General features: G+C 41.3%; 1 protein-coding gene across 1 annotated transcript in view; it reads right to left on the bottom strand.

Moving 5' to 3' along the window:
- Positions 1 to 796: 796 nt before the first annotated feature.
- The window catches only part of Fhit (fragile histidine triad diadenosine triphosphatase), a 1,532,194-nt gene continuing 1,506,977 nt past the window's right edge, over positions 797 to 26,013 (bottom strand). The window contains exon 8 of the mRNA XM_036199337.1: positions 797 to 934. Coding sequence (XP_036055230.1) covers positions 797 to 934 — 138 coding nt within the window. The remainder of the gene's footprint in view (positions 935 to 26,013) is intronic.

Here is a 26,013-nt window from a genome sequence, read left to right as displayed (position 1 = left end):
TGTGACAGTGACAAACACTTGCAAACACTTGGAAGGAGGCCTCAGTGTGCTCTTTTTAGCCTGGGACTTCAAGCACTGGCAACAGGACACTAGAGGAGACAACACTCTGGGTCATTAAGTAATTAAATTATTTTAAAAGAAAGACAGGGGAGAGAAGGGCCAGTTAATGCACATGTCCTTGAGCTTCCTTTCATTTAATATCAAAGCAGTATACAGCAATTTTCTTTTAACCTGCAAGGGATTCTGTCCAAGATCTCCAATGTGTGCCCCAAACAAGGGACAGTACCCAGTATTCTATATACTTTATTCTATACATATGATAAAGGTTAATTTATGAAGTATAGTGAGAGATCAACAATAAAATAAACCAATTATAATAATGTATAGTAGTGAGAATTATGTGAGCAACTCCAAATGCCAGAGAGGTTGGTGGTACCCAGATGGCCCATAAAGGCTAACCATTCTGCTGCTGAGCTCATCAGAGCCAGGAGCCTCCCCAGCTGTCTGGCCTGCTTGCACATTCAGGAGTGCTCTCTTTATTAATAAATTACCTCTATGTCTACCAGTCACCATAGGCTCCTGGTCCAATTCTTTGTTTCAGGACACAAGATCCTGGAAATCTCAGGACTTTCTCTCCAGACTCTTGTCAGTGCCTACAGTGGCAACAGGTGGGTAGTTTACCACACACGGGTCAGGACTGTCTTCACACAGCTTCCATATCTTTTGTCTCCCCTGGGGAGACATTGGTGCTGTTACTTTTCCTTCCCAGCCATCATCTTTCTTTTTCTGAAGCTCATCAGGAAATCTGGGTGAAGGTGAAGTATTTGATGTTTACCTGAAAGTAAACACGCAGTGCCTCAGCTTCTGCAGCCATCTCCTCCTCAGATCTCCAGAAGGTTGGGGAGTCCTCTTCCTCTTTGTCATGTTTCTGGAGCTTTGGAGAAAGAAAACAGAACAGGCTCATTAAAGAATCCTTGAGATCTTCTTTAATAATGCTGGGGAAAGGGAAGAGACAGAGAGTGAAAATAATTTGCAAATTAGAGGCCTGTGGGTATATCTTAATTACATTAATTGCCCAATTTTGAAAATAAAGAGTTTCACATAAGAACTGACATTTTTTGCTTCTCTAGTAAAATAACAAGATTGGGCTGAACTGAGGTTGTTACTGCCTCATCTTGCCTGATGAGCCTGTGAGAGATTGAGACTGCAAGGCGGGAGGCTGCTGAGGGCATATCCACCGCTCCACACAGCCTCCATCATCCCTTCATTTCCTTTGTTCACCACCACCATTTAATTATTGCTTCCTTGACTGCAGTTGTCCATCGTCTCCAGCCATTTTCAGGCCTCCTTATGGCTTGCAGTTTATCTATCACTCTCTCTGGCTTTAGCTGTCTTATTTGAGCTCCAAGTAGTTGTAAGCACCCTGAGAAGAAGACATTCTGAGGCGAGACACTGAAGACCCCTATCAGACTATTGAAAAAAGTGGATTCAAAAAAAGTAAAATTTCCAAGCAGTCCTGTGCTGGGGAAGGGAAAGACTGAGGCTTTGTCAACCAGGAGAGGGACTAGCCAGATTTCTCAAATTCTGACCATTTAATAGTTGTATGCTTCCTGGCTTTTCTTTCATGTTTTCTATAAAACTGCCACTCTGTCACAAAGGAAGTAGAGAGAAGCTGAATCTTTCTTTCTGGGTCTGCCTAAACTGTAAATGAATTCATTTTCTATTCTCAGTTTGTTTTCTAATTTTTTTGAGAAGTAACTGGTTTATGAATCTAAGAGTACCTGCAACAATAGAAACTATGAGAAAACAGCATAGAAAACTAACAACTTACTAAATTCAGTGTCTCCATAGACCATTCTCTCTCCATGTAAAACATATATATAATACATATTCACATATATTTACATATGTAAATATTTCAGAGCAAGTATATGTTTAAGATTAAAGTGGACAGCATGTCTATTCTATCAGAGAGCAAATTTTCAGTTGAGTTTAATCTCTCTCTTAATCTCCTTTTGTTATTCAATTCTGTTACCAATCTGCCATTCCTGTGGCTTTATACGTGCCATAATAAGCTGAAAGTGCAACTTGCTCACAGGATGCAGTGTAGTGATTCATGTTAAGGTGACTAGGTAGATGGTTGGATATCACTGTCATTGATGGCCAGCATGATTTGGAGGGCAGCTTCTCTGCTGCTCATATTTCACATAATCCTTACAACTTCCTTTAAGGTGAACACTAATTAAATCCATTTACCTTGAAGGGATGTGGGGGGGGGGATGCATCTCAGGAAATTCATTTACTCATCCAGGTAGGTAATGCCAGGTGCCAGCATTGTTCCCTTTATCTTGGAGAATCCATGGTTACTATCCCATTTCACTTCATAAATACTCACTTTGAACTTGGATACTTTGAAAACAACTTTGGGAGTTCAGCAAAACATGCTGACCAGGTATCAATGGGTAAGGTATAAACGCGACAAGCTGGAAACCATGGTAAATGAAAGAAGAGAATCACTCCATACAGTTAGTTGTCTTGTGACCTCTACACACATGCTGTGGCATGCATCTCTAACCCCCCCCCCACACACACACCACAATACTAATAAATAAAAATTTTCAACTAAAGTGGTAATATTCATTCTCTTGGGCCCCAAACCCTCAGCATAGTCCAGAGACACTGCTCTGGCAGCCTGCAGCAGGTAGAGACTTCTCAGAGCAGCTTTGATGTGGAAGGCAAAATAGTACAGGAAAGATTTTCTTGCTTTCCAGCAGGGCTAAATTCTTACACTAAGGAAGTCTAAGCCTAAATGAGTCTCATTAGCATAGAACTAGGCCACAAATATCTTCATGAGGGTCATGGATCTTCCTTTCAGAATTTGGCTGCCAGCACACTGGTTTTCCATTTTGCCATACAGATTTAATTCTTCTTAGTGGAAGAAAGCACATTAAGAAGTCATTTCCTTGCTGCAGATAGGACGCAGTTGCTACAGGCAAGTCAAATGGGATTGCTATTCTACCCGAGAACTAATTTTCATTTTGCTACTACCTTTGGGTCTGTTGTAAATCCATCTTGTAACAGTTTGATGGGAAAGACAAGGAGCAATGCCAAAGCCAGAGAACACGGCCTTCCCACTGTGGCACGGCCATAGGAAGTCACAGAAATCAAACATTAAGCAGCCATGTCAACACAGACCATACCAGATGATTCCAAATAATTTAGAGGCTAAGAAATTAATGCTTCCTGGTTATTAGGCACCCTTCTGTTGATGTCATATGCCTTACAGCTGGCAGCACTTAGACATTGTTTATGGGAGCTAAGAAACCAATAGAACAAACTAAACATGTTTGCAAAGTACTGTTGGATATGACTGTTAATAAAACTTTTGAGGTTTCATCTTAAAGGCTCCAGTTGGAAGTTTGTGCTTTTCTTTAGGACAACTGAACCCTGGATTCCTGTTGTACTCACTAGAGAAACTTTAAAAGACACAACTTACACCAAGGATTCTGACTGAATATTTTGAGATTTTGAAAAAGAAAAAAAATCCCACAACTATTGAAGGAAAGATGTCTATGTATGTAGATAAGAGCTCTTACATGAACAGAAATATGGCTATGAACTTGTATCTGTGCCATCAACTTTTATAGGGTGCCAAAAGTTGTTCAAGTCTTAGATATAAAATTATATATATATATATATATATATATATATATAAAATTTGCATATAACCTTTGTATATCATGTAACATGCTTTCCCACCTGTAAATTGTCTATAAATCCCAATACAACACAAACTATATAAAAATAGTCATTCCACTTGTGTTCAGAAGACATTTCTTTTCTGTTGTTTGTGATCAATGGTTGCTTGACCCCTCAGATGACAACCCACAGACCTAGGGCTCACTGTAGCTCATCTATCTTTAAGCTTATTCCTCAGGTCCTTTCAACTTTATCATTTCTGTCCTTTGCAAACCCCACTGCAGCATAGTTTTCTTTTGTTTAGTGTAAGTCAAAAGGGCTTCTGGATGGCAACATTTGTCTAAGCAGCACAATAATGCTAATTAGTTCAAGAGTTTGCAGTCTCTTCATGAACTGAAAGACTTCAAATCACACAGAAGGGCAAGATTTCTGACTTAGTAGAGCCATGGTGGAGACTAGGAAATTAAACCTATAAAAGTTTGTGGAAAAATTCTGAGGTAACCAAAGAGCATGGTTGCAACATTCCATTGCTAGGCTAACAAAGTAGATTTCAACAATCTTAAGCAATGGCTTGCCCAAAATGCCAGTTTGACTTGTGTGAACCTTAGTTGGGAGTTTCATATATAAATGAACTTCCAGATGACTTTGGGCTGCAAGAAGGGAAAGGCAATGCCTACTTACTATCACAGCCAATAGTCAATCTGTCCTTGGCATGCCAGGAACCAGCATGCTCTCCTGCAGTCAACGACACCCACACAGGGAAGATAGACACTAAATGGTTGATTTTTGGTGCTGTGGGATTACCAAATGGGAAGAAGCTCGGTCCAGGTCACCTTGTCGCAAAGCTATTAGAGTTACCTAGATTTCACAAAGAAATTATGTTATAATAATAGTGGTGATAGCCAGGCAGGATGGTACATGCCCTTAATCCCAGCGCTTGGATGGATCTCTGTGAGTTCCAGGCCAGCCAGGGCTACATTGAAAGACCCTGTCTCAAAAAACAAACAACAGAAGAGTGATGGGAGAGAGGGTATTATCCAAGGAGTATCCAACAAGGGCTCTCCAGGCTGATAAAGTATAGTTTATGATTTAACACTAACAAGAACAAATTCCTTCACCTCACTTTCTGTCTCTGTAGAATGGAAGCAGGGGGTATGGTGATATTTTATTTGTACTGAAATGTGATTTTATTTGTATGTTAATAAATAAAGTTGCCTGGGGGTCAGAGCTAATAGCAAGTCATAGCAGAATCTGGTGGTGGTGGCACACACCTTTAATCCCAATCACATGACAGGCAGATTTCTGTGTTCAGGGATACAGCCAGCATGGAGACACATGCCTTTAATCTCAATACCAACCACAGAAGTCTGTATAGACAGGCATTGACGAGGAGGTCATGTGGTTGGGTTTACAACCAATGAGAAGGCAGAACAGAAAGTCAATAAAAAGACAGACACATAGGAAGTAGGCCTCTTTCAGAGGGGAAGGACAGCAGTGGCAGGAAGGGTAAGAAGGTAGTTTTAAGTCTCAGCTCTTAGCTACTGCTCTGACCTCTTGGGCTTTTAACTCTGCATTTAGCTCTGTGTTTCTTATTTAATAAGACTGTTAAATCTGCAAGGGAGAGACTTGTCTGCAGTAGCTGACATAGAAAGTGTGCCTGTATTTACTGTGGCTTCTGGCTGTTTCTACCATTACTATTAATAGTGTTAGGCTGTACACTGTCCTTACAAGTGACCATTGACCACCCCAGCAAGTTGCTTTCAAGAGTCAAAGAACCTTGCCTACTTCCATGGCTCTCTAGTGGTATCAACATTCTGGCCCTATCTGTTTCCCCAAGGACAGAAAGTTACAGTCAGAACTGAAATCCCTGCCAATTAATTCTAATGACACATCATGTCTAAAACAGAACTTAGACTCTTCATTTCTATAACAAGACACAGTAATCCCTAGCTTCCAGGTTGCTGCAAGGAGAAGTGAGTCATGAACAGAGATATACTACAGGAAGCAAATCAGCATCCTAGAATGGTACAAGCTGAAGGTCAAAGACAATCCAAATTACCCTTGGAGCATGGTAGCCATGTTTGGCACATTAAGACTAAAACATTCTGTTAATTGTTTGACATAGCAATATTTCATGAATTATCTGGGGCCAGACTTATACAAAAAATAGTGTGTGTGTGTGTGTGTGTGTGTGTGTGTGTATGCTTTTTTTGTGTACACATGGTAGCCAGGTGGTCAATGCCAGGTCTCTTCCATTATCACTGTATTTTCCCAAAATCTCTCACTGAATCTGAAGCTTGCTGATTCACCTAGATTGGTTTACTAGACAAGACCCTGGAATTGAGAGTACAGGTATTTGATGCCAGGCCTAGCTTTTCCCCTGGGTGCTGGGGACAAAACTCAGATCCTCATGTTTATGCAGCAAACACTTTACTCATAGCCATTTTTCTAGCCCTACATGTTTTTACTTAGTGAAATCCAAATTTAAATGGGCTTCCATATTTGATCTAGTAAGTCACCTTAGGAGACCCTTAGGAAGTTGCCACAGAAAGACTATGAGCTACAGTGGACAACCGGGTTGTTCCAAACCTATTTAGCTGTGGACTGTTGTGGGTGGCAGATTGCACAAGCATCAAATTCAAGAATAACATTATATGTGCTCTATTATATGTGCTCTATATTGCCCCTATTATTATTGTGTAGAGTCTTGCACAAATCATGAACACTGTTTTAACTGTATGTGCATTGATTACAAGATGGATACTTCTTGATATTTTAGTATCTCTGAAATTAAAATGTGACCTGTCATGAACAGTGTGTCACAGTTTGATTGTTGGGGTTTTTATGCAGTGCATAGCAGCATGGTGACTGTGTTGGGATTTGATGTACTGGAATTCTCCACCTCTTCTCTCTGCCTTAAGTCCCAGAAGCTAAACATGACTCAGCTTGCTATGACAGTGTTCAACATCAAGGCTCCCTTTCTTCTGATTCCACAAGAGTTGAAATTCCTCAGATACTTTGTTATTTGAAGGAAGGTCTGTAGCAAAGTTTGCAAAAAACTTGAACCAAAGTCTTTATTCCCATTCAACATATTGAAGTCTGTGATGGCTCCTCCAAGGTAATTCTGTTTCTATAAAACTTTTGAAAAGAGATTTTTTAAAAATGTATCTGCAGTCATCTTACTTGATCTGCCTGAAATGACTTTCAGAGAAGGAAGTGTTAAGAGGATTTCTGCTAGAAGTGCTGATATGTATGGATTCTGACACTGGTCCCCTGCACATTGAGTGTGTTATCGCACAGTATATGGGGAAATGATGAATTCCCCATGTAATGCTCAAGCTGTCTTGGCTATTGATGCTTTTCTAGTTCTCTAATGGAATACAGTAGGAGGAATGATTCACAGTAATTTGAATGTTTTGTAGAATGCGGAACTAACCTGTAGTAAATGCCAAGCTGCCTTCAAAGGGGAGAAAACTAATTTAATGTGTTCCTTAAGAAGCAAGCATCAGAGTAGAAACCTGGTTGCTCTCATAAAAGACTATATTTTATTATTATCAGTTTTATAAGATGATACTTTCAGAAGAAAGAGCTTGAATAAACTATTTCCATGGGTATTTCTGTTTGTGTAGGAGTTATGTAAATAAATTATTGAAAGGAAAAGTATTATGTTAAATAGGACAGTAAATATTTCATTTTAGATCTCTGATTCTCTTGTTATTGCTCTCAACTAAACTAACTTTATCAAACACACATTTTCTTCTAGGCTCTGGACTAGGTTTTATGGGTGATGTCTTGATAAGTGAGCCAAAAATCCTGGTCTTCTAGAGTCTAATTCAATAAGGCAGGCTGATTCCTGTATGGGAATAGGAATTGTGGAACTGGACTGGAAGTTCCACCCAAATGTTCTTAGAAAAGGAGACTAACTCTTGCTAGAGTGAGAGTCTGAAGTTGTCTTTAAACATAACAGAGATTGGGAATTGCTGTGGATATCTCTCTGTGTAAATAAAATGCTGATTGGCCAGTAGCCAGACAGGAAGTATAGGTGGGAGAAGCAGAGAAGAGAATTCTGGGAACAGGAAGGCAGAGGCAGAGATATTGCAAGCCGCTGCTATGAGAAGCAAGATGTAAGGTACTGGTAAGCCACGAGCCATGTGGCAACTTATAGACTAACAGAAATGGGGTAATTTAAGATATAAGAACTAGATAGCAAGAAGCCTGCCACGGCCATACAGTTTGTAAGCAATGTAAGTTTCTGTGTGTTTACTTGGTTGGGTCTGAACGTCTGGCGGGTGAGAGAGATTTCCTGTGGACCAGGCAGGAAAACTCTTAACTACAGGGAATGGGTTTAATGCCTGGTGTGAGGAAAGGGTTTCATTGTTCTGAGCAATGAAAACATTGTCTATAAGCATGTGCTATCTGAGCCAGTTCTATATCATGTGCACTTGGCTGGCATCACCAGCTAACCACAGCAGGTTTCCTACTGAATCTTAACATGTTCTGAGTAGCTTCTAACCAGAACCTGGCTGTCCCAATAGTTTAAAGATGGGACACACATGCCAGTGACCCAGAAGATGGTCCCCCCTCTGTTGCTACAAATGCAATACTATGAATACCTTTGAATTTGTGGACTAGGGAGTGTGCTCAGTGCTCAAAAGTACATTTTGCTCTTGCAGAGGACCTGGGTGTGATTCCCAGCACCCACATGGTGACTTGCAACCATCTGTAACTCCATTCCCAGGGAATTTGACACCCTCTTCTGTCCTCTGTGGGTGGCAGGCAAACACATAGTTCACAGACATACAAGCAGGCAAAACATTTGTACAAATAAAACAGTAAAATAAATAAATCTAAAACAATGCACATTATCTAGCTCTGAATCCTATTCTCCTTTCAGTTATGTTTTAGGCCTTCTAATTGACCAGGAAAAAGTCTTAATGAGTTTTATATGTCCTCAATGTAGCACCAACATGACTTCTGACATAATGGAAGAAGCCACCCAGAATGTATCTATTACAAAATTGTTTTATTTAGATCATTTTCATCTTATGACAAATTATCTGTGGTCTCTTTGAAGGAAACTTATTGAAGTTGAAAACAAGTTAATTTGAAAAATGTATTATCAAAAAGTAGGTATGGTTAATTAGTGTGGGTTTTAGTTTGGGTACAGTAAGTAGACAGAGTCACAAGCGGGAACATAAAAGAGCAGAATAACTTTCCACAAAGAATAGCTGGAGAAAGAATTTGGGGGCTGGGGTGGTATGGACAGGAAGTGTAGGGCCTGAGTTCCCTATAACCTAGCATGATAGCTAGCCAGGGGCTTGGCTTTACCTGTAGATACCCCTTCTGTTCTTGTGCTTGTTTATAAAGTGCTGGCTCCCCTACAGAGACTGCTCTGAACCAGTGTGAAAATCCTTCTCTTCCTGCCCCAAAGGTATTCTATTCAGCCGCATAGTAGCCAAAGTCTTTCTGGGTGCTGGGCAGATTTGCCCATATGAACACTCCATTTGCACTATCTTACAGGCCTGATAAATCAGCTCTTGTGTCCTATTTCATTTTGCTTTGTGACAGGATCTACCATGTAGTCCTGGTTCATCCCCCTGCCTTGGACTCCTGAGTGATAGGATTACAGGTGAGTGCCTCCAATCTTGGCTCAGCCCTTGCTTTAACCTGGGGCTTTTTCTATTGTTTTTCTTTCCTTAAAACCACTAAGCTCTTCAAATATCTCTTCATTAAAAAAATGCGTTCACTGTCTGCTTTCTTATACTTGTAAGAGGAATCTCATAAACCCTCTGGGTGTCTCCATTCATCAGGAAGATTCCAAAGCCAGTTATTTGTCAGATTAAAAAGAAATCCAGATGGTCACCAGAACATTTACCATTTTATTAGTTGATGAAGATTTGACTTAACCATAACTTGTTTGAAACAGTTTTTGTATGTATGTACTGCCTATGGGGTCACAATGCTGAAATCAGCTCCTCTATTAATTAATGTCATTCCAATTTGAAGAAGAGAGTTGTTTAAGAATTTGTAACAGCCCTCTCCAGTATTTATCAATGAGAAAAATCATAGCACTTGAAAATAATTATGCCAAACCACTACTACAACAGAGTCAAATTGCTTATCCAATTATACACTAAAGTATCACATTGTCAAACCAATTGCCAAAGCAGCAGATGAGACTTTGTGAGCTTTGGACTCGATTTTATTCAACTAACTGTGAACACTATGGCAATATCAAATGTAAACATAAAACCTGTACAACAAAAGTAGGCATTTCAGGTTGGTCACATGCCATAAACAAACAAACAAGCAACTGCCTTCAACGACATACACTAGATTGTGCAGTTTCCCAAAAAATCATGTTAGAAGTAGTTGAACAAACAGCAAATGTAACTCCTGGTCCTGAAAAGAGCTGATTTGAATTGAAACATGCAGAAAGTCACCTGTTAAGAGAGCAATCACTGTAGCTCTAATGAAATGCATATATGACAAAAATCCAAAGGACCTGCCAGGATGCTTCATGTCTGGCCATCATCATTTCTTATAGTATATCGGGCAGAAAGAAAGCCCAGAGCTGAGTGGTGAGGGTTGGTATACAACTCCTTATGTCTGAGAATCATCATAACAGAAAGGATGAAGTATGGCCTACCCTATCTTTAGGACACCCCACAGTTATGTTCCTCTGCTGTGCTGAGTCTCCTTTATTAGGGTCATGACTGACCTCACTTAACAGCTGGCCTTGGTATTCAGATGCATACCCCATTAGAGCAAAAGCCTATCTCCTGGAGTTGGGTCAAGAAGTCAATTGCATCCACTAGCAGTTCTTTGCTCTTTAAATAATTATAGGCTCCTGACAATTTTGACTTTAGTCAAGATCTTCCTGTCTCAGGATTGTGTTTATGAAGAAATGAACAAACCACTGTAATATCTCTCTTTGTATCCTCACCACTCACCATTTCAGACACCTGGAGCCGTTCTGAAAGCCATCTGCCCAGTGTGTCCCTAACTGCTGCTTCCTTCCTAATATACCTACTTTTCAACTTCACCGTCCCACTCTCGTCATGAAACCTCAAGTCAGCTAGGATCATAAATTCCTCAGCGCATGTTGTAGCTACTTTGGAGCAGTGATTGTTTCTATTAATGTTTGCTGGCTCCCACTCTACCCCTAGACCCCCTGCTAATCTCTTTGGAGTTTTGATTAGGTCAACATTTTTGTGCACACAGGCTGTACAACAGCATAGAAAACATAAGCACAGTTGCACATAGAGAGCAACTCAAGCTGGGATCAAGAGCCAGCTGGAGCTCCTCCTCATCTGAGGCAAATTGCATCTCAGGGCAGTTCTCAGGAAGTAATCATGGATCATCAACATTTCACCCCAGGCTCCATCTTAGCTGAGCTCTACTGGTTTTCCAGTGGGTGGGAAATTGGTGAAGTGACAGAGACTAGAGATTTCTACCAGTTTGATTTCCTCAGGCCTCCTCCTTCTAAAAACATGCTCACTGAGAAATGAAATGAAACTCTGTCGAAAAGCAGAGTCTGCCATGGCACAACTCCGGAGAAGGAAGCATTTATTTAAAAAGCAATTTCTTTGGCCAGTTATGTTCTATAAGCCTTTTCCCCCTGTGTTTTCGATATTGGTGTTTGAGCAAGAGTGTTCTCCTTTAATCCTGGAGTGATGTCAACCTTCAGTACTCAGAATGGGATGGAAGAGGCAGAGGGCCAATTTCTGCCTCCTTTTGAACCTCCTGAACACTTTGTTTCATATTTGCTATGCCACATATGGCTTATTTTTTCAAAGGCACCTCACAGGGTTTTTAGAAGCATACTCTCTAGGCAAGATAACTCTCCCCTAAGAGGACAGGATGTCTTCCCTATAGGAAGCTAAGCCAACATACAGCCAAAAAAGCCAGGCAATCTCACAACAAATAATGCACGTAGGTAGACACAGCTTCAGATGCCTTCTTAACCCCATATTCTAAGCAGCATCAACTATTCTTTCAAAATAAAACACATTTGGAAAATGGCCCAGATGGGGCTTTGTACATGCCTAGTTCCCATGCATTGATGCTCTTTCTTTGCTGAATCAATTCCATTATTCAACAAATAGTCCTATGCTGGTGCACTGTACTTCACACTCCAACAATAAACAGTTTAGACAGCACTTAGCACCCTTGAGACACTGTATCAAACAACTAACAAGTATGATCATGCCTCATTCTCCCATGAAGAGTTCAGAACTCACCTCATCCCTGTAGATGTGAAAATCCATCCTTTAGATAAGATCACATGGGACTTTTGTATATTCTTCTGTATATTTTAAAACATCTCTTTGTTACTTATAATTCTTAATGCATGTGAGTACTAGAGAAATATTTGATAGATAGCACTGTTTAGGCAATAACAAAAAAAAGAAGGGGGAAAGTCTATACTTGGGTCCCTTTTACTCAAATGTGTCACTTCCATGAGAACAGGGGAGACTGACATTAGACATTTTGTAGTGTGGTCTACAAAAAGTGTTTTGAGGAGAGGGACCACTAGGCTGAGAGGGATCACCAATCACCAAGTGCAAACACTGTGAGGAAGGAAAGAGATGTTGTGTAGACTGTTTACTGGCCAACCAGCAAATGACTGGAGCAGAGTTAAATAGAGAGTGAGAGACAAGCACGAAGCCACAAGTGTCAGAGAGAAGACTGAACAATTTATTGTCAACACACTCTTATTCAGCCTCCTCCTGGATGCATTCAGAAGACAGTGTTAGGCAGGAGTGATAATCCCAGATGCAGGGACCTGAAGGTAGAGAGGGCAGACAAAAGCAACTGGAGTCAGCATCCTCTCCTGCCAGCATCATCATCTCCAGCCATCAGCAGTACCACTGCTTGAATAGATGTTTACTTGCTGGGCCTCTCATCTTATCCACGTTAACATCAGGTGCTGCTAATGAGATACTGTGCACAGAGAAGTAGATAAGCAGTGAGCCATTTATGCAAGTGGTGGCCCTGTCTAAGCCAGGAGGACACAGCTGGCCTGGCAAACTCTGCCTGCATGCCCGTTACATGTTGGGCAAAGTTTCAAGAGCCACAGCAGCAACAGCTGGCATGGGGCTGGCACTAGGACTCATGTCTGGGCACATGAAAAGTGACCTACATAAAATCCCTGTTCTCAGAACTCAGCCCTTCCTTCTATGGGACCAAACCACATCCTCTGAAGCTGTCCCACACCTATTAGAAGTCACTGCCTCTGATGCCTACAAATCTATTAATTTCTTACTGGAGCTTTCCCTGAGCCCTTCAAAGAGCCTGACCCACGTGAGTGCACTGTAAAAACAAGGTAGGAGGCAACCTTTCCCAAATGCCTCTCTCTGTTTCCTTTAAAACCTTTTTTAGTTAAGAGCACCGACTGCTCTTCCAGAGATGCTGAGTTTAATTCCCAGCACCCACATGGTGGCTCACAACCATCTGTAATAAGATCTGGTGCCCTCTTCTGTATACATAATAAATAAATAAATCTTTAAAAATATCATTTTAAAAAACCCTTCTTTAATGAAGACATAAAGCCTTAAATGCAGCTGAAACATTGAGTTTCCCACACATGACAGCAGATCTTTCTCACCAAGGATTTTAGTGCTTTTCTTTCCTTTTAGCCAGAAAATTTGAAAGCAATCAAGCTTTCCTTGCTATTGGTTCAACTGCTCATTTTATATACTCTACAATTGTTTACAACCCATAAACCAACATATGCCACATATAAGGCAAATGCCCCTTGTTTTCTCCCCACTCCCACTCACACACATACAAACAAGTTTACCACTGTGAAAAATTAAAATACAGTAACAGAGTTGTGACAATTTCAAAACATTGTTCTAGAAAAGGACTCTCACCTATATCAACTTTCTACTGTGAATACCCCCAGTTTTATTGCTGAGAATTCTCAAGAGGCCATGGAGAGGGTCATGCCTAGAAATAAGTAGAGATAAAGATGGGCATATATGTCTTCATTGAAAACATTTGCCTCTTTGTTGTTCCCAAACCCAGTTGAAAGTATTATTGTTGGGGGTTAGTGAGGGAAGGACCCATCAAAAGCTTGCAGTAGAGTTAATCTTTTAATTAATCTCACCTTCATCCTGCTCAAAAATTTAAAGGAATCTTTAAAGGACAAAAGGTAAAATGCTTTGAAATAAATTCTTATGATTTCTGATTTCTATTTAAAGGTCCAGTCACAAATATATGAAAAATGCTTGTTCCTAGAATCAGAGTGTGACATGGCAGTTGATTTAAGGCACTCTGAACCAAACAGGCCTGTTACATTTGAATCCTGTCTACCATATTGCTTCTCAGGGTATTGATGTCATAGCTTGCATGATCCCAGAGTGAGGATGATCTTGAACCCCTAAGGCAATGTGATCCTTTATTGTTAAGTTGTGTGAGGATTGTACTCTATAACTTGTAGGTCAGTCATGTTCCATTGGAGTAAAGGAATAAAGTCTGGATCAGGAGAGTAGAATATTATAAAGAAAAGAAAACAAATGTTCTCAACTCTTAGTCCTAAGTCTTATAGCCATTACTGTCACTCACACACATACTAAGTTAATGGAAAAATACCATCTTCAGTTATAAGTGAATTTGAGATACAACTACACTTGTTAAGACTGTGGGCTCTAAAAGATAGGGACCCTCAGGGTCATTCTAACATTTATACTAAGAGTATACATGGGATCAACCTCTTCACAAACCAATTTGACTTTATTGCCTAATATTGTCTATGAGATATTCACCACCACATCACACCAGATATTCAGCTCTCCACATTTGTTCTATGTCCCATTTCTGTAGCAAAGTACCCCTTGTCTAGATGCTAATAACATGCCTACAATCACAATATAAATCCATGCTCTTTCTACATTTTATGACCTCTTTGAGTCTGTTTGTTTATGTTGATTCCTAAACCGAGACTTATTTTGAGGGTTCAACTCCATTATTGCTGTTTTCCACTGGGAAAAGGAACAGTGCACCAATTTCTATTTGCATAGAAAACATGCTCAGGATATTGAAAAAAGGATTCATTTCCAAACTATTTTGACATTGGCAATAACTGTTCATTGACATTAGACAGAAGCCTGGTAGCTAAATTATTAGTCCAAATCTGTAAGTGTTCCTAATTGGTTATCAGATTGTGGCTAGCTGGATGCCAAAAGTCAAACATTTTCAAGTGAAGCAAACTGATTTTTTGGCATTCCAGAGGCAAAATAGTCCAATGATTAACTGTCCCTTCACTTGGAAAATGGTTAGCTTGGGCTTTGAGTGCACAGGCCCATCTACCTACAAACAAGTTAGATTCAGGGCTGGGTCTTTCAGCAGAAAGTCAGCAAAACCACCAGGAATAAATAATGCTCTATGGTAAATGGCCTCCTGTCCTGGCTGAGGGAGAAATGTCCTTGGTTCAGTTCTGGGGCCTTTCTGCTCTAGGAAAGTAGACATCAAATGGTGGGAGCCCAAGAATATGATGGCATCATTATGTCATTCTATTTTGATTGCAATTAATGGAGCATCTGCCTCCTGCTTGGCACTGTGCTGGGTGTATACAGTGCTGCTATGAAGAGGAAGTCTTAGGGTTTCCATTGCTGTCATTAAAGTACCATGATAAAAACAGCTTGGGGAGGAAAGGGTTTATTTGGCTTCTGGGCAAAACTGCCCGTCATCAGGAGAAGCCCGGGCAGGAACTTAGGCAGGGAAGGAACCCGGTAGCAAAAACTGAAGCAGAGGCCATGGATGAGTGCTTCTTACTGGCTTTTTCCCATTGCTCACTTAGTTTTCTTTCTGATATAATCCAGTATCACCTGGCACAGAGTGGTATCATTCACATTGGGCCAGGCCCTCCCATACCAGTAAAGGTTGAGAGATATGATCTTACACCATGTGTGTTAGAACTATAGTACCCTACTCCTGTATTCTGTTTTTCCATATTTAACAATGCCTAAGGTTTTCTAAGCATTCTGAAAAGAGTAAAGTATATACAGTGGAAGCACGTTTAAATTAACCCCTTTCTTGGACACAATTTGCCATTTGAGTTCAGCTGGCCTGGAGGTCAGCCCCATGGCAGACATGGAGCTACATGGCAAGGAGTGGCAAGGAGTGGAGCCTTAGAGAAAGTGCAAAAATTGCAAAGTACCAAAAAATAGCATCCAACAGACAGATTGAAGAGGAAAAGTTACACTTTTCTGAGTCAGGACTCAAGAAGGCTGGGAGTCTCAACAGAATCTCATGAGGCCTAAACAGTGGACAGGGATTCTAACAGAAAAGTACACATCTCACTAAAGGGGTATCCCTCCTATGTCTTTAGCATGGCTTAAAGTAAATCCAACTTTCTGAAGGGTGGTGCCTAGCTCAGGTATTTGAACAAATTAGATTAACTTTTTTGTTTTATGCTTGGAATGTTAGGTCTCCATTAAGACCTGAGGAACAGCTTTCTTTAATGGACCTCCACAGAACTCTGTTCAAGGCCATTGTAACAACTGTAAGTTCAGTGTCAGCCTAGTGTATATAGTAAGTTCTAAGCCAACCAGGGATACATAGCAAGACCTTGTCTCAAAACAAACAAACCATGAAGAAACATACATCAGGGACTTGCTGATTTTAAATGTAGAAAGTGTATACTTAGTAACAGCCAGGGCAGCTTCAATTGGTTTCCTGACATCTCAACTTTGGTCCTTGACCTACCATTTCATCCTCATCTCTCAACCCATATGAATAGACAATGTTCTCTAAGCAGCCTGCTTTGCCCATCCCCAGCCCATTGCATATACTGTTCTCTATTTCATGGACTAAATAGAATAATATTTATTCCCCAGATCCACCAAAGGATGTCCATTTCAGAGATTTCAGGAGATTTATTACAAATACTATCATATGCATCTGTCTTCTTCACCAAATTATAGCTTGCATATGTGCAAAATCATGCTTATCCATGACAGCCCATCTTACATTGACCTTCAAACATCAGTGATTATGGTTCAATCAAATGCTTTAACAATGACTTCAAATTTAATACCTTAATGACAATGACCTTACAAAATCACAACTAGACATGCAGAAGGTGCTTGTGAAGTACTTTTTATTCAAATGAACCAACCATAAGAAAATACTCAGGAGGATGATACAGGTCTGCCCATCCTCTGACCTCTAGTCATAGATTGATTATGCTTTGTATACTACAAAATGCTAAGGCAAGAACAGACATTCTGGAAAAGACATACAGAACAAATAAGATTTCTTTGCAGCCCTCATTAATCTGAAAATTTAATGAGTTATTCATCAAATTTTGATGGTGTGGAGGGTATTATGTTCCCTGAAATATTGTGTGTTCCCCGAAAGAAACATATCTGGGGTCAGAGAACAGACAGCCACTAGAACAAAGCCAAAAATGGTGGCTAGAAAATGGGTCAGAGCAAGCCATAACAGAAGTTGGGCGGTGGTAGCACACGCCTTTAATCCCAGCACTTGGGAGGCAGAGCCAGGTGGATTTCTGTGTGTTCAAGGCCACTTTAGAAACAGCTAAGCATGGTGACCCTCGCCTTTAGTCCCAGCAACCTAACCTTTAATCCCAGGGAGTAGAGGCAGAAAGAGAAAGGTATATAAAGCATGAGGACCAGGAACTAAAGGAGGAGTAAAACTTGTAGTTAGTTAAGCATTTGGTTAAGCATTTTGGCTGGATAAGCATTTAGGTTTTGGTGCAGCACAGTTCAACTGAGAGCCATTGGGATGAGGACTCAGAAGCTTCCAGCCTGAGGAAACAGGATCACCTGAGGAACTACCAAGGTGAGATAGCCGTGGCTTGTTCTGTGTCTCTGATCTTCCAGCAATCACCCCAATAACTGGCCTCAGGTTTGATTTTATTAATAAGAACCTTTAGGATTCATGCTTACAATAATAAAGTTTTGAAGGATGTGGATAGAGAGCCAACTCTTGAATATACCCTCCTAACCCATCTTTGTCCCAAGAACCCTAGTAACTACTACATCTTTCTCCCCTTCAAGGACAGCTGGAGAGAAAAACACACAGCAGAAGGGTAAATGAAAGATCTGCCTGTGCCTCTTTGCGGGCTGGCAGTCAACCCTGCCAGTGATAGTCGCACTGTTTTAGAGTCTGGAAAATCACAAGGAAGCTGACCTCTGGCTGTCCCATAGGAATCATTGTTTGAAGGAGAGGCTGGGGAAAGGACAGTGAGTTGGCACTCTAGGATTTTTGAGTGCTTCAGATGGTCCACTAGCCAGTTAGAACCCATGGCTAGTCACCATCTTGAGATGGCCCTATAGTAATGCCCGCACACCCTCCAACTTGACAGGTACTAGAATCATGTGGGACACAAACCTCTGGTTATGCCTATGAGGAGGTTTGTAGACTGAATTCACTGAGGTGAGAAGAGCCATCTAAATGTAAGTAACACCACTCTGAGCTAGGCTCCCAGACTGAATCAGAAGGAGAAAGTGACATGAGGAGAAACATTCATCTCTCTTTGCCTCCTCATAGATGATATAAAATGGCAAGCTGCTTCATACTCTTGAGGATATGACTGCCCCACATAATGGACTGTATCCTTGAACTGTGCACCAAAATAAACCCTTCCTTCCTTAAGTTGCTTTTAACACATAATTTATCACAGCAACAGGACAAATAACCAGTGAACTCACTTTGTAGACAAGGCATGATACCTGCTGGTTCTACAGCCCCTTCTCATAGTGTGTGCTCTTCCACAAAGCATCTTAGTTGTCCATGTCCACAGGCTGTGTTGAATAGGGCTTTCTTTGGCTCCAATCACTGTGAATTACACCTTTGTGTGTCTGTGTGTGTGTGTGTGTGTGTGTGTGTGTGTGTGTATCTATGTACACATAACCATGTATATAGGAGCATAGGAGTATGTGTTTATAGAAGCCAAAGGCTGCTGTCAGGATGTCTTCCTCATTCATTCTCATCTTTTTTTTCTAAATGTGGAGCTTGAAGTTTCGACTAGACTAGATGACTAGTCAACATAGAGCTTAGTGTTTAGACTAGACTAGATCACGAGTCAACATGGAGCTTGGTGTTTAGACTAGACTACATAACTAGTCAACATGGAGCTTGGTGTTTAGACTAGACTACATGACTAGTCCACATGGAGCTTGGTGTTTAGACTAGACTACATGACTAGTCAACATGGAGCTTGGTGTTTAGACTAGACTAGATGACTAGTCAACATGGAGCTTGGTGTTTAGGCTAGACTACATGACTAGTCAACATGGAGCTTGGTGTTTAGACTAGACTACATGACTAGTCAACATGGAGCTTGGTGTTTAGGCTAGACTAGATGACTAGTCAGCTCCTCTTGTTTTCACACCCTTCTTGCCCTGGGGTTTTATAACCTCTATGGCTGTAGCTAGATCTTTTCATAGGTTATAGGGATTCTAATTCAGGTCCTTTTGTTTGCATGGCCAACACTTTACATACTGAGCCCTTTCCACAGGCCATTTTTAATTGGTTTATATAATTACTTAGTGCAAACCACCAGGTCAGATTTTTCTGAACATTAGTCTAATTAACTTAAGCCTGATAATTATGTTTAATGCTTCAGATCCATAGCAATATATGTGGAATCTGCAGATTTTGAGCTGGCTTATCTGATTCCAATAACATGGTTTCTCAAACAGTGAGTTGGAAAGTTAGAAAGAAAAAAAGATTCATCAGGTAAATATTTGGATTTAAAATTGTTAAGTAAAATCATCTGGCCACTTGAAATAGCTTCTCAAATGAATTGGACTGAAATAGGCTCCTGAGTATTCTCATGATCTGATGTGGAGCCTTCCTCACTGAGATATAATCTTTTTCTCTGCCCTTTCCATTCCCTTTTGTTTCATGAAGCATGAGGGCAAAGGAGAAACCAAAGAAACATAGGGAAATTACAGGACTTGTGAGAAAGGTCCTGACCTTTCCTAGCTACTCCAGGGGGGCAGGGGATGATAAATTCCCACAGTCATATATGGCTTAGATTATCCCATCGAATGATCCTAACAATCCTCCATAGTACACATGTACTATGGTTCAGTTTTGTCTGCCCGAGGCATGCTAAAAGCATACCCCCCTGCCCAGTACCACAGATTATAATTTCCTTTGGAAATAGGGACTTCACATGATAATCTAGTTCCAATATGAGCAGCAGAGCAGCCTTAATCCAATGTGACTGGAGTCCTTCTCCAAAGGAAAACTTTGGACAGAGCCAGCCATGCACACCAGAAGATATTGTATGGAGGAAAGCCAGAGATGAGGGCAATAGATTTACCAATGGAGGAACACCAAAGTTGCCAAATGACCACCAGCAGATGAGGGGCATGGATCATATTTCTCCCTCCAAGCCCAGAAAGAGCTGACACTGCTGGTGTCTTGATCTCAGGCTTCCAATTTCCAGAGCTGGGGGGCCTTAAGTTTATTTTGTGATGGCTGCTATTGGTTTGTGCTTAGTACTCACTGTACTCTACAGTACCTTCCTCTGCTCCACATTCCATGGCTACTAAGGCACAGAAAAGCTACAGGATGTGTCCAGAGTCCCAAGGCTGTCATGAGGCAGTACTGGAGTCCAGCCAGACCTGAATCCAGAACTCATGCCCATGATCACTGCCACAGTTCTTCTTGACCCATAAGTCTGACAAAATCCTATCTCACATCCCAGAAATGGCTAAAATACTGTGCTCCTTCTAATGTTTTACAATTAAAGTGAAATTTAAGTGGCTCCTGTTTTCATGTGTACATCCAGAGCCATTTGCCTCTGGAAACACCTGCTTCCCAAGTCTTGGGGGAATTTACCTTTTTTGGGGTGAGAGTAGCAGTTATTTTGTTTTCATCCCATCTCTAAAATCATACTAAAAGGCCAAATATCACCCACTAATTATGAAAGCCATCAGGGAAATGACAAATAACAACATAACATAATGAACAGAATCACAGAAGAGTGAACAGGTGGGCCTAAGAGGAATGCCTTGGGAGCTAGGGAAAGAAAGGCCCAGACGGATGTGCCCCATAAAGGCCATAGATGCTGAAGGAAAATAATTATTCAGAAGAGATGAACCCTAGGTCTAGGAGGAAAAACAGAAGAACAAAAAGAAAGAAATTAAGACAATTCTCTGAGAACGTGGTACTGGCATGAACCCAAGAGGAAAATGTGACCCCACCAAGGGAAGACAGCTCCCATCCTTGGGAAACTACACCTGGGCATATTTAAGGATGAAATCATTCTGACAGGAGTCCAGTGGAATAGAGTCACCTTGCCTTGTCTTCTATGTGTGCTTGTGTTTATGCACAGCGTGTGACTGTGTGTGGAGGGAGGCCAGAGGAGGGTGTTGCATCTCTTTCTCCATCTCTCCCCATCTTACTCATTTTGAGTCAATCTCTTGCTGTACCTGGAGCTCACATTTTTGTTTTCAGCTAAAGGGGCAGCCAGCAAGTCTCAGTAATCCTCCTGTCTCCATCTTCCTGTAAATGTTAGTGTTACAAGCCTTTGTTGAAACATGCCTGGTTTGTGATATGGGTGCTGGCATCCAAACACCAGTCCTCATGCTTGCACAATAATCGCCTGTAGTTGTAGAGCTAGCTCTTCATCTTTAGTCCCTTGTGCCTTGACTCTTCAGAGTTCCAGGCAGTGAAATGACTAAAGGTGAGATGTCAGCAAGTTCCTGGTAGACGACATTGAAACTGAAAGACGACACTGACAGCTGACCTGAGGGCAATGAAAAGGATTCTTATACGTGTTTTCTTGCTTCACATCAGCAATGTCTGTATGTCTGTGTATGCATAGATTTCTTGATGTTGTTGACAATGTTTACAAGTTACCCTGGTAATTCTTCTCTAACAGGCATTAGTATCAGGCACAGCATCACTTGAGGTATGGCTCCTTTTCCTCCAGCACTGTTGGGAAGCTATACCTTGTTTCTTTCACCTATACTGACTTGGCATCTCTATCAGTCTCCTCTACAGTCAGTATAAATGCTAGAATTGCTCTGGAGTTCTCCATGGGATGACTCAGAAAATATACCTGGAAAATAGGTGGACTATGAGGAGAGGCATAGGGGTAACTGTGGGAGTCCCCCAGGGTCGCCTAATCCAGTAGGACAAGGAGCAATGTGTCAGGTGGCACAAACTTGCTGTGTGCATATCTGCTGTCACAGATAGCATGTGGGTTCCATTCCATGTGTTTCTTCCCTAGAAGCAAGCTATGTCAGTGTTACTCCAAGTTCAGACTACAGACCAATAGCTCTTTAGCCTCATCCTAGGTGACTCCTAAACACAGTTTCCTGGCCTATTCATCAGTGGTTCCATATGGTCACTGGGTACTTAGAACATGGCTTGTATGAACTGCAAGGGAGTTAATTAAAACACACACCAGAATTAGAAGATGACACAGAGAAGGATGTAAAGTAGCTCACTCACAAATATGCTGCTTACCTACTGAAATATTGGGGATATTTTTATTTAAACATAATGTATGGTTAAAATCAATGTAATCTCTATGTGTTTTAAACATATCTACTATAAAAAATCTAAAAATATGTTTGTGAATCACATTTTATATTTATAGGGCAGGGATTCTTGAAAGTAAGGGCTAGTCTAGGACAATGGTTAAGAACAGGCACTGGTAAAGGACAGGTCATATGTAGCCCACTGTCTTCACTAGAACATATTAAGACCCATTTCCAAAGTGTCTGTGGCTGCCACAGCAGCAGAGTGGATGCAACAGAAACTGGACAACCTATAAACCCTCAGGTTTTAGCACCTGGCCTCTAGCAGTCAGGAGCTTTAGTTGTAGATGAGACTTTTTATCTTATAATCACATTTTACTACTTTTCCTACTTGTATGGAAGGCTGCAAAGTGACTCACCTGTCTGTGTCTTAGTGCCTGTATCTAAAAATGGTATAAAAGGACCTGTCTTAGGAGTAGGATAAGGTTACGTGAGGTGTAGTACGTGTGAAATTCTTTAAGTACTGCCTAATACATGGGAGCTTCTCTCTACTCATTGACTACCCCAATTCTCATTGTAAGCATATTGTTACAAGGTGCAACTATACACATTTACTTTGTTTGCTTACTTCCTATCTTATTCCACCAGACCAGAAGACACAGGAGAACAGTGACACTCTGCCTGTTGCAGGGATTGAACTGGGCATAGTTTCTGGCCTACTGTTGAGATTCAATAAATCCCTGTTGAATGACTAAAGAGGAAGAAAGTCATTTTCCAGAGGCTAGAGAGAAGACTTAAGTCTGCTCTCCAAATTTGTAACCTTTCCTGTTACATCAAGTGAGTCTACAGACCCACATTATCAAGCTCACCTGGGAGTTCCTTAGAAATGCTGACTTAGGAACAGAGACGGAGAACAAGGAAATAGATACCAAGATAAATGAAGACCCCATGGAAATAGGAAGAAGCAAAGTACTAAAGAGGTCCCCAGAAATCCACAAAGATACCTCCACAATAGACTACTGGCAATGGTCAAGAGAAAGCCAGAACTGACCTACTCTGGTGATCAGATGGCCAAACACCCTAACTGTCATGATAGAACTCTTATCCAGTGACTGATGAAGGCAGATGCAGAGATTCATGCCAAGCCCCAGGTGGAGCTCCAGGAGTCCAATCACTGAGAGAGAGAGGAGGGATTATATGAGCAAGAGATATTGAGACCATGATTGGGAAAAGCACAGGGACAAATAGCCAAACTAGTGGAAACACATGAATTATGAAACAAAAATTGAGGAGCCCCCATGGAACTGGATCAGTCCCTCTGGATAAGTGAGACAGTCAATTAGCTTGAACTATTTAGGAGGCCCCCAGACAGTAGGACCAGGACCTGTCCTTAGTGCATGAGCTGGCTTTTTGGAACCTAGGGCCTATGTTGGGACACTTTGCTCAGCCTAGGTGAAGAAAGAAGGGGGCTGGACCTGCCTCAACTGAATCTACCAGGCTGAGCTGAATCCCCAGGGGAGTCCTTAATTTGAAGGAGGTGGAAATGGGGGTTGGGGGGGGGGTGGGATGAGGGAGGACAGGGAAATCCATGGCTGATATGTGAAATCAAATTAATTATAAAATTTAAAAAAATAAAAATAAAAACTGGAATAAAACAGAAAAAAAAAAAGAAAGAAAGAAATGCTGACTTGGGATTTGGGATCTAGACCAGCTCCCCTGAAGTGAAACCACTATTTAATATCTCCCAGAGGTTTCCAGGCATGTTTAAGGTTAAGCAGTGCTAACCCAGGCTACCATTCTAACAACTACCTGTGTGTTCATTCACCATATAAGCAGCAGAGCATCAGGCCTTCCACTGAGCATTGTATGCTCTGTGTCTAATTCCATAGCTGGTTATATCTAACCAGCAGAAGGAGGGTCTACAGCAAATCACACGTGCTGAGTTCTTACTGGCTTTGAACCAGTGATCTCCCTGTTCTGACACCTGCTTCACATTTCACCAGCCTCTAGTGACTATACCACAGGCCCCAGCCAACACGGGGCAGAATGTCTGCTCAGCTTAGCTCCCCTTGAGGTGTGTCCCTCCAAGAGCTGGTTTACTGTGCATTACACACCAATGGTATCTATACCTCCATGCCTCTAATTTGATCATACAAATGGAAGCAAACCATGCCCTAATAATTACAAAGCAATTCCCACACCCACAGTGACTTCCTTTCTTTTTTCTTTATTTCTCCTTCTTCTTCTTCTTTTGTTAATGTTACCTGGCTCAAAGGTCCTTCAGTTTTTGAATATTTCCTTAGAAATTATCCCTTATGTGTCACTTCAGGAGGATGAGAGTCCTTAAAATTAGAACAAAATTTCACAATGGCTTCTCATTTGTCACAGCCAGAAGCTTCAAATTGTGGTCATCAGATGAACACTTTAAATTAGAGAAAGACTGATTAGCATAATTCTTAAAGGTCTGAACTCTAAACTCACAGATGGCCTCTGAAGAGAATTGATGGTCCATAAAGGAGATTAGGGTAAATCTAATTAGTTAGGGGGCGTCTCATTTTTCAAGTCAAGTGGTGAGCAATGGGGAAGAAGTGATGGATGGACAGATGGATATAATGAAGCCCCATTACAGGCTCTTTGAGTCTTTCTCCATGATGGAACACATTATCCCATTAATGTTTTTATGGGCTAACACAGCCCCAGTTTGGTGCCGTGACCTCAGGAATGAATTTGAATTGCTCTTTGTACATGTCCTCAGGACTTAAATGAACATTAAAATACTGCTTGCCTGCTGATGAGCCACCCTGAAGTGAGGACTGGCATTCTCTCTTGGGGAACATACTTGGACTGGAGTCCCACAGCTTCTCTGTTACCATGTCTGACAATGTGAATCTCCTATGGAAAGTGCTAGGCTTTGCACATACCCCTCCCTGCCACATGTTGAGCAGGGCTGCTGCTGTTCTTTTCTCTCTGGGTAAGTGTTACATGTCGCTACCTGCCCAGGGGCCTGTGGGCACAGTCTAAGGAAGAAAAGCAGTGAGAGATGCTGGCTCATGAGGTAGCTCACTTCTCTGTATCTGATGGCATCTGCTGACCCAGAGAGCATGGCGCAAGAGTGATGTGCACCAGGGAAAAATCAAAGAAGGTAGTGGATCCCCAGGAGAGTTGATCAGAGGCCCCTCTCTCCCCTGGATAATCTGAGCTATCTTTTAAATGGTTTTCTCACTTCTGTTCTTGGGTACTTATAGTCTGGCATCATCATCTGAAAAGTCTAAGTCAGGACTGAGGAGACAGATCAATGGGTAAAGCACTCATTATGCAAGCATAAGGGCTGAGTTCAGATCCCAGGAAGCTACATAAGCTAAGAGCAGTGGTGCATCTGTAACCCCAGAGTTCCTACCAGGAAATGGGAGGCAGAGACAGATAATCTGGACATTCGTGGACCAGCCAGCCTGTCACATGCAGTGGCAAAAGAAGAGACCCTGTCTCAAACAAGGTAGGAAGTAAGGACTGAGAATAGTTGTTTTCCTGACCTCCAAACACACTGTGACCTGTGAAACCCTCCCCAGCCAGAAAGACAGGGAGATAGAGAGACAGAGTAGAGAGACAGAGTGAAGTCTAAGTCAGTTCACGTGACTTTTCCCTCCAATAGTAGTAACCCAAGCCAACATTCACTGAGCACATACTGTGTATTTGTATGCTTAGCACTGATCTAAGTAGACTGTAAACATTATTTTCTTTAATCTTCATTTAACCTGCAAAAGTTACCAATCCCAGCAGTCAGCAGAGCTTTTAGATCAACTCAGGTGTCCAACTTTCAGAGTGCAGTTTCTGATACTGT

Source organism: Onychomys torridus, chromosome 9 (assembly GCF_903995425.1).
Source record: "Onychomys torridus chromosome 9, mOncTor1.1, whole genome shotgun sequence".
Taxonomy (NCBI): domain Eukaryota; kingdom Metazoa; phylum Chordata; class Mammalia; order Rodentia; family Cricetidae; genus Onychomys; species Onychomys torridus.
This window is presented reverse-complemented; position numbering and strand designations above follow the sequence as displayed.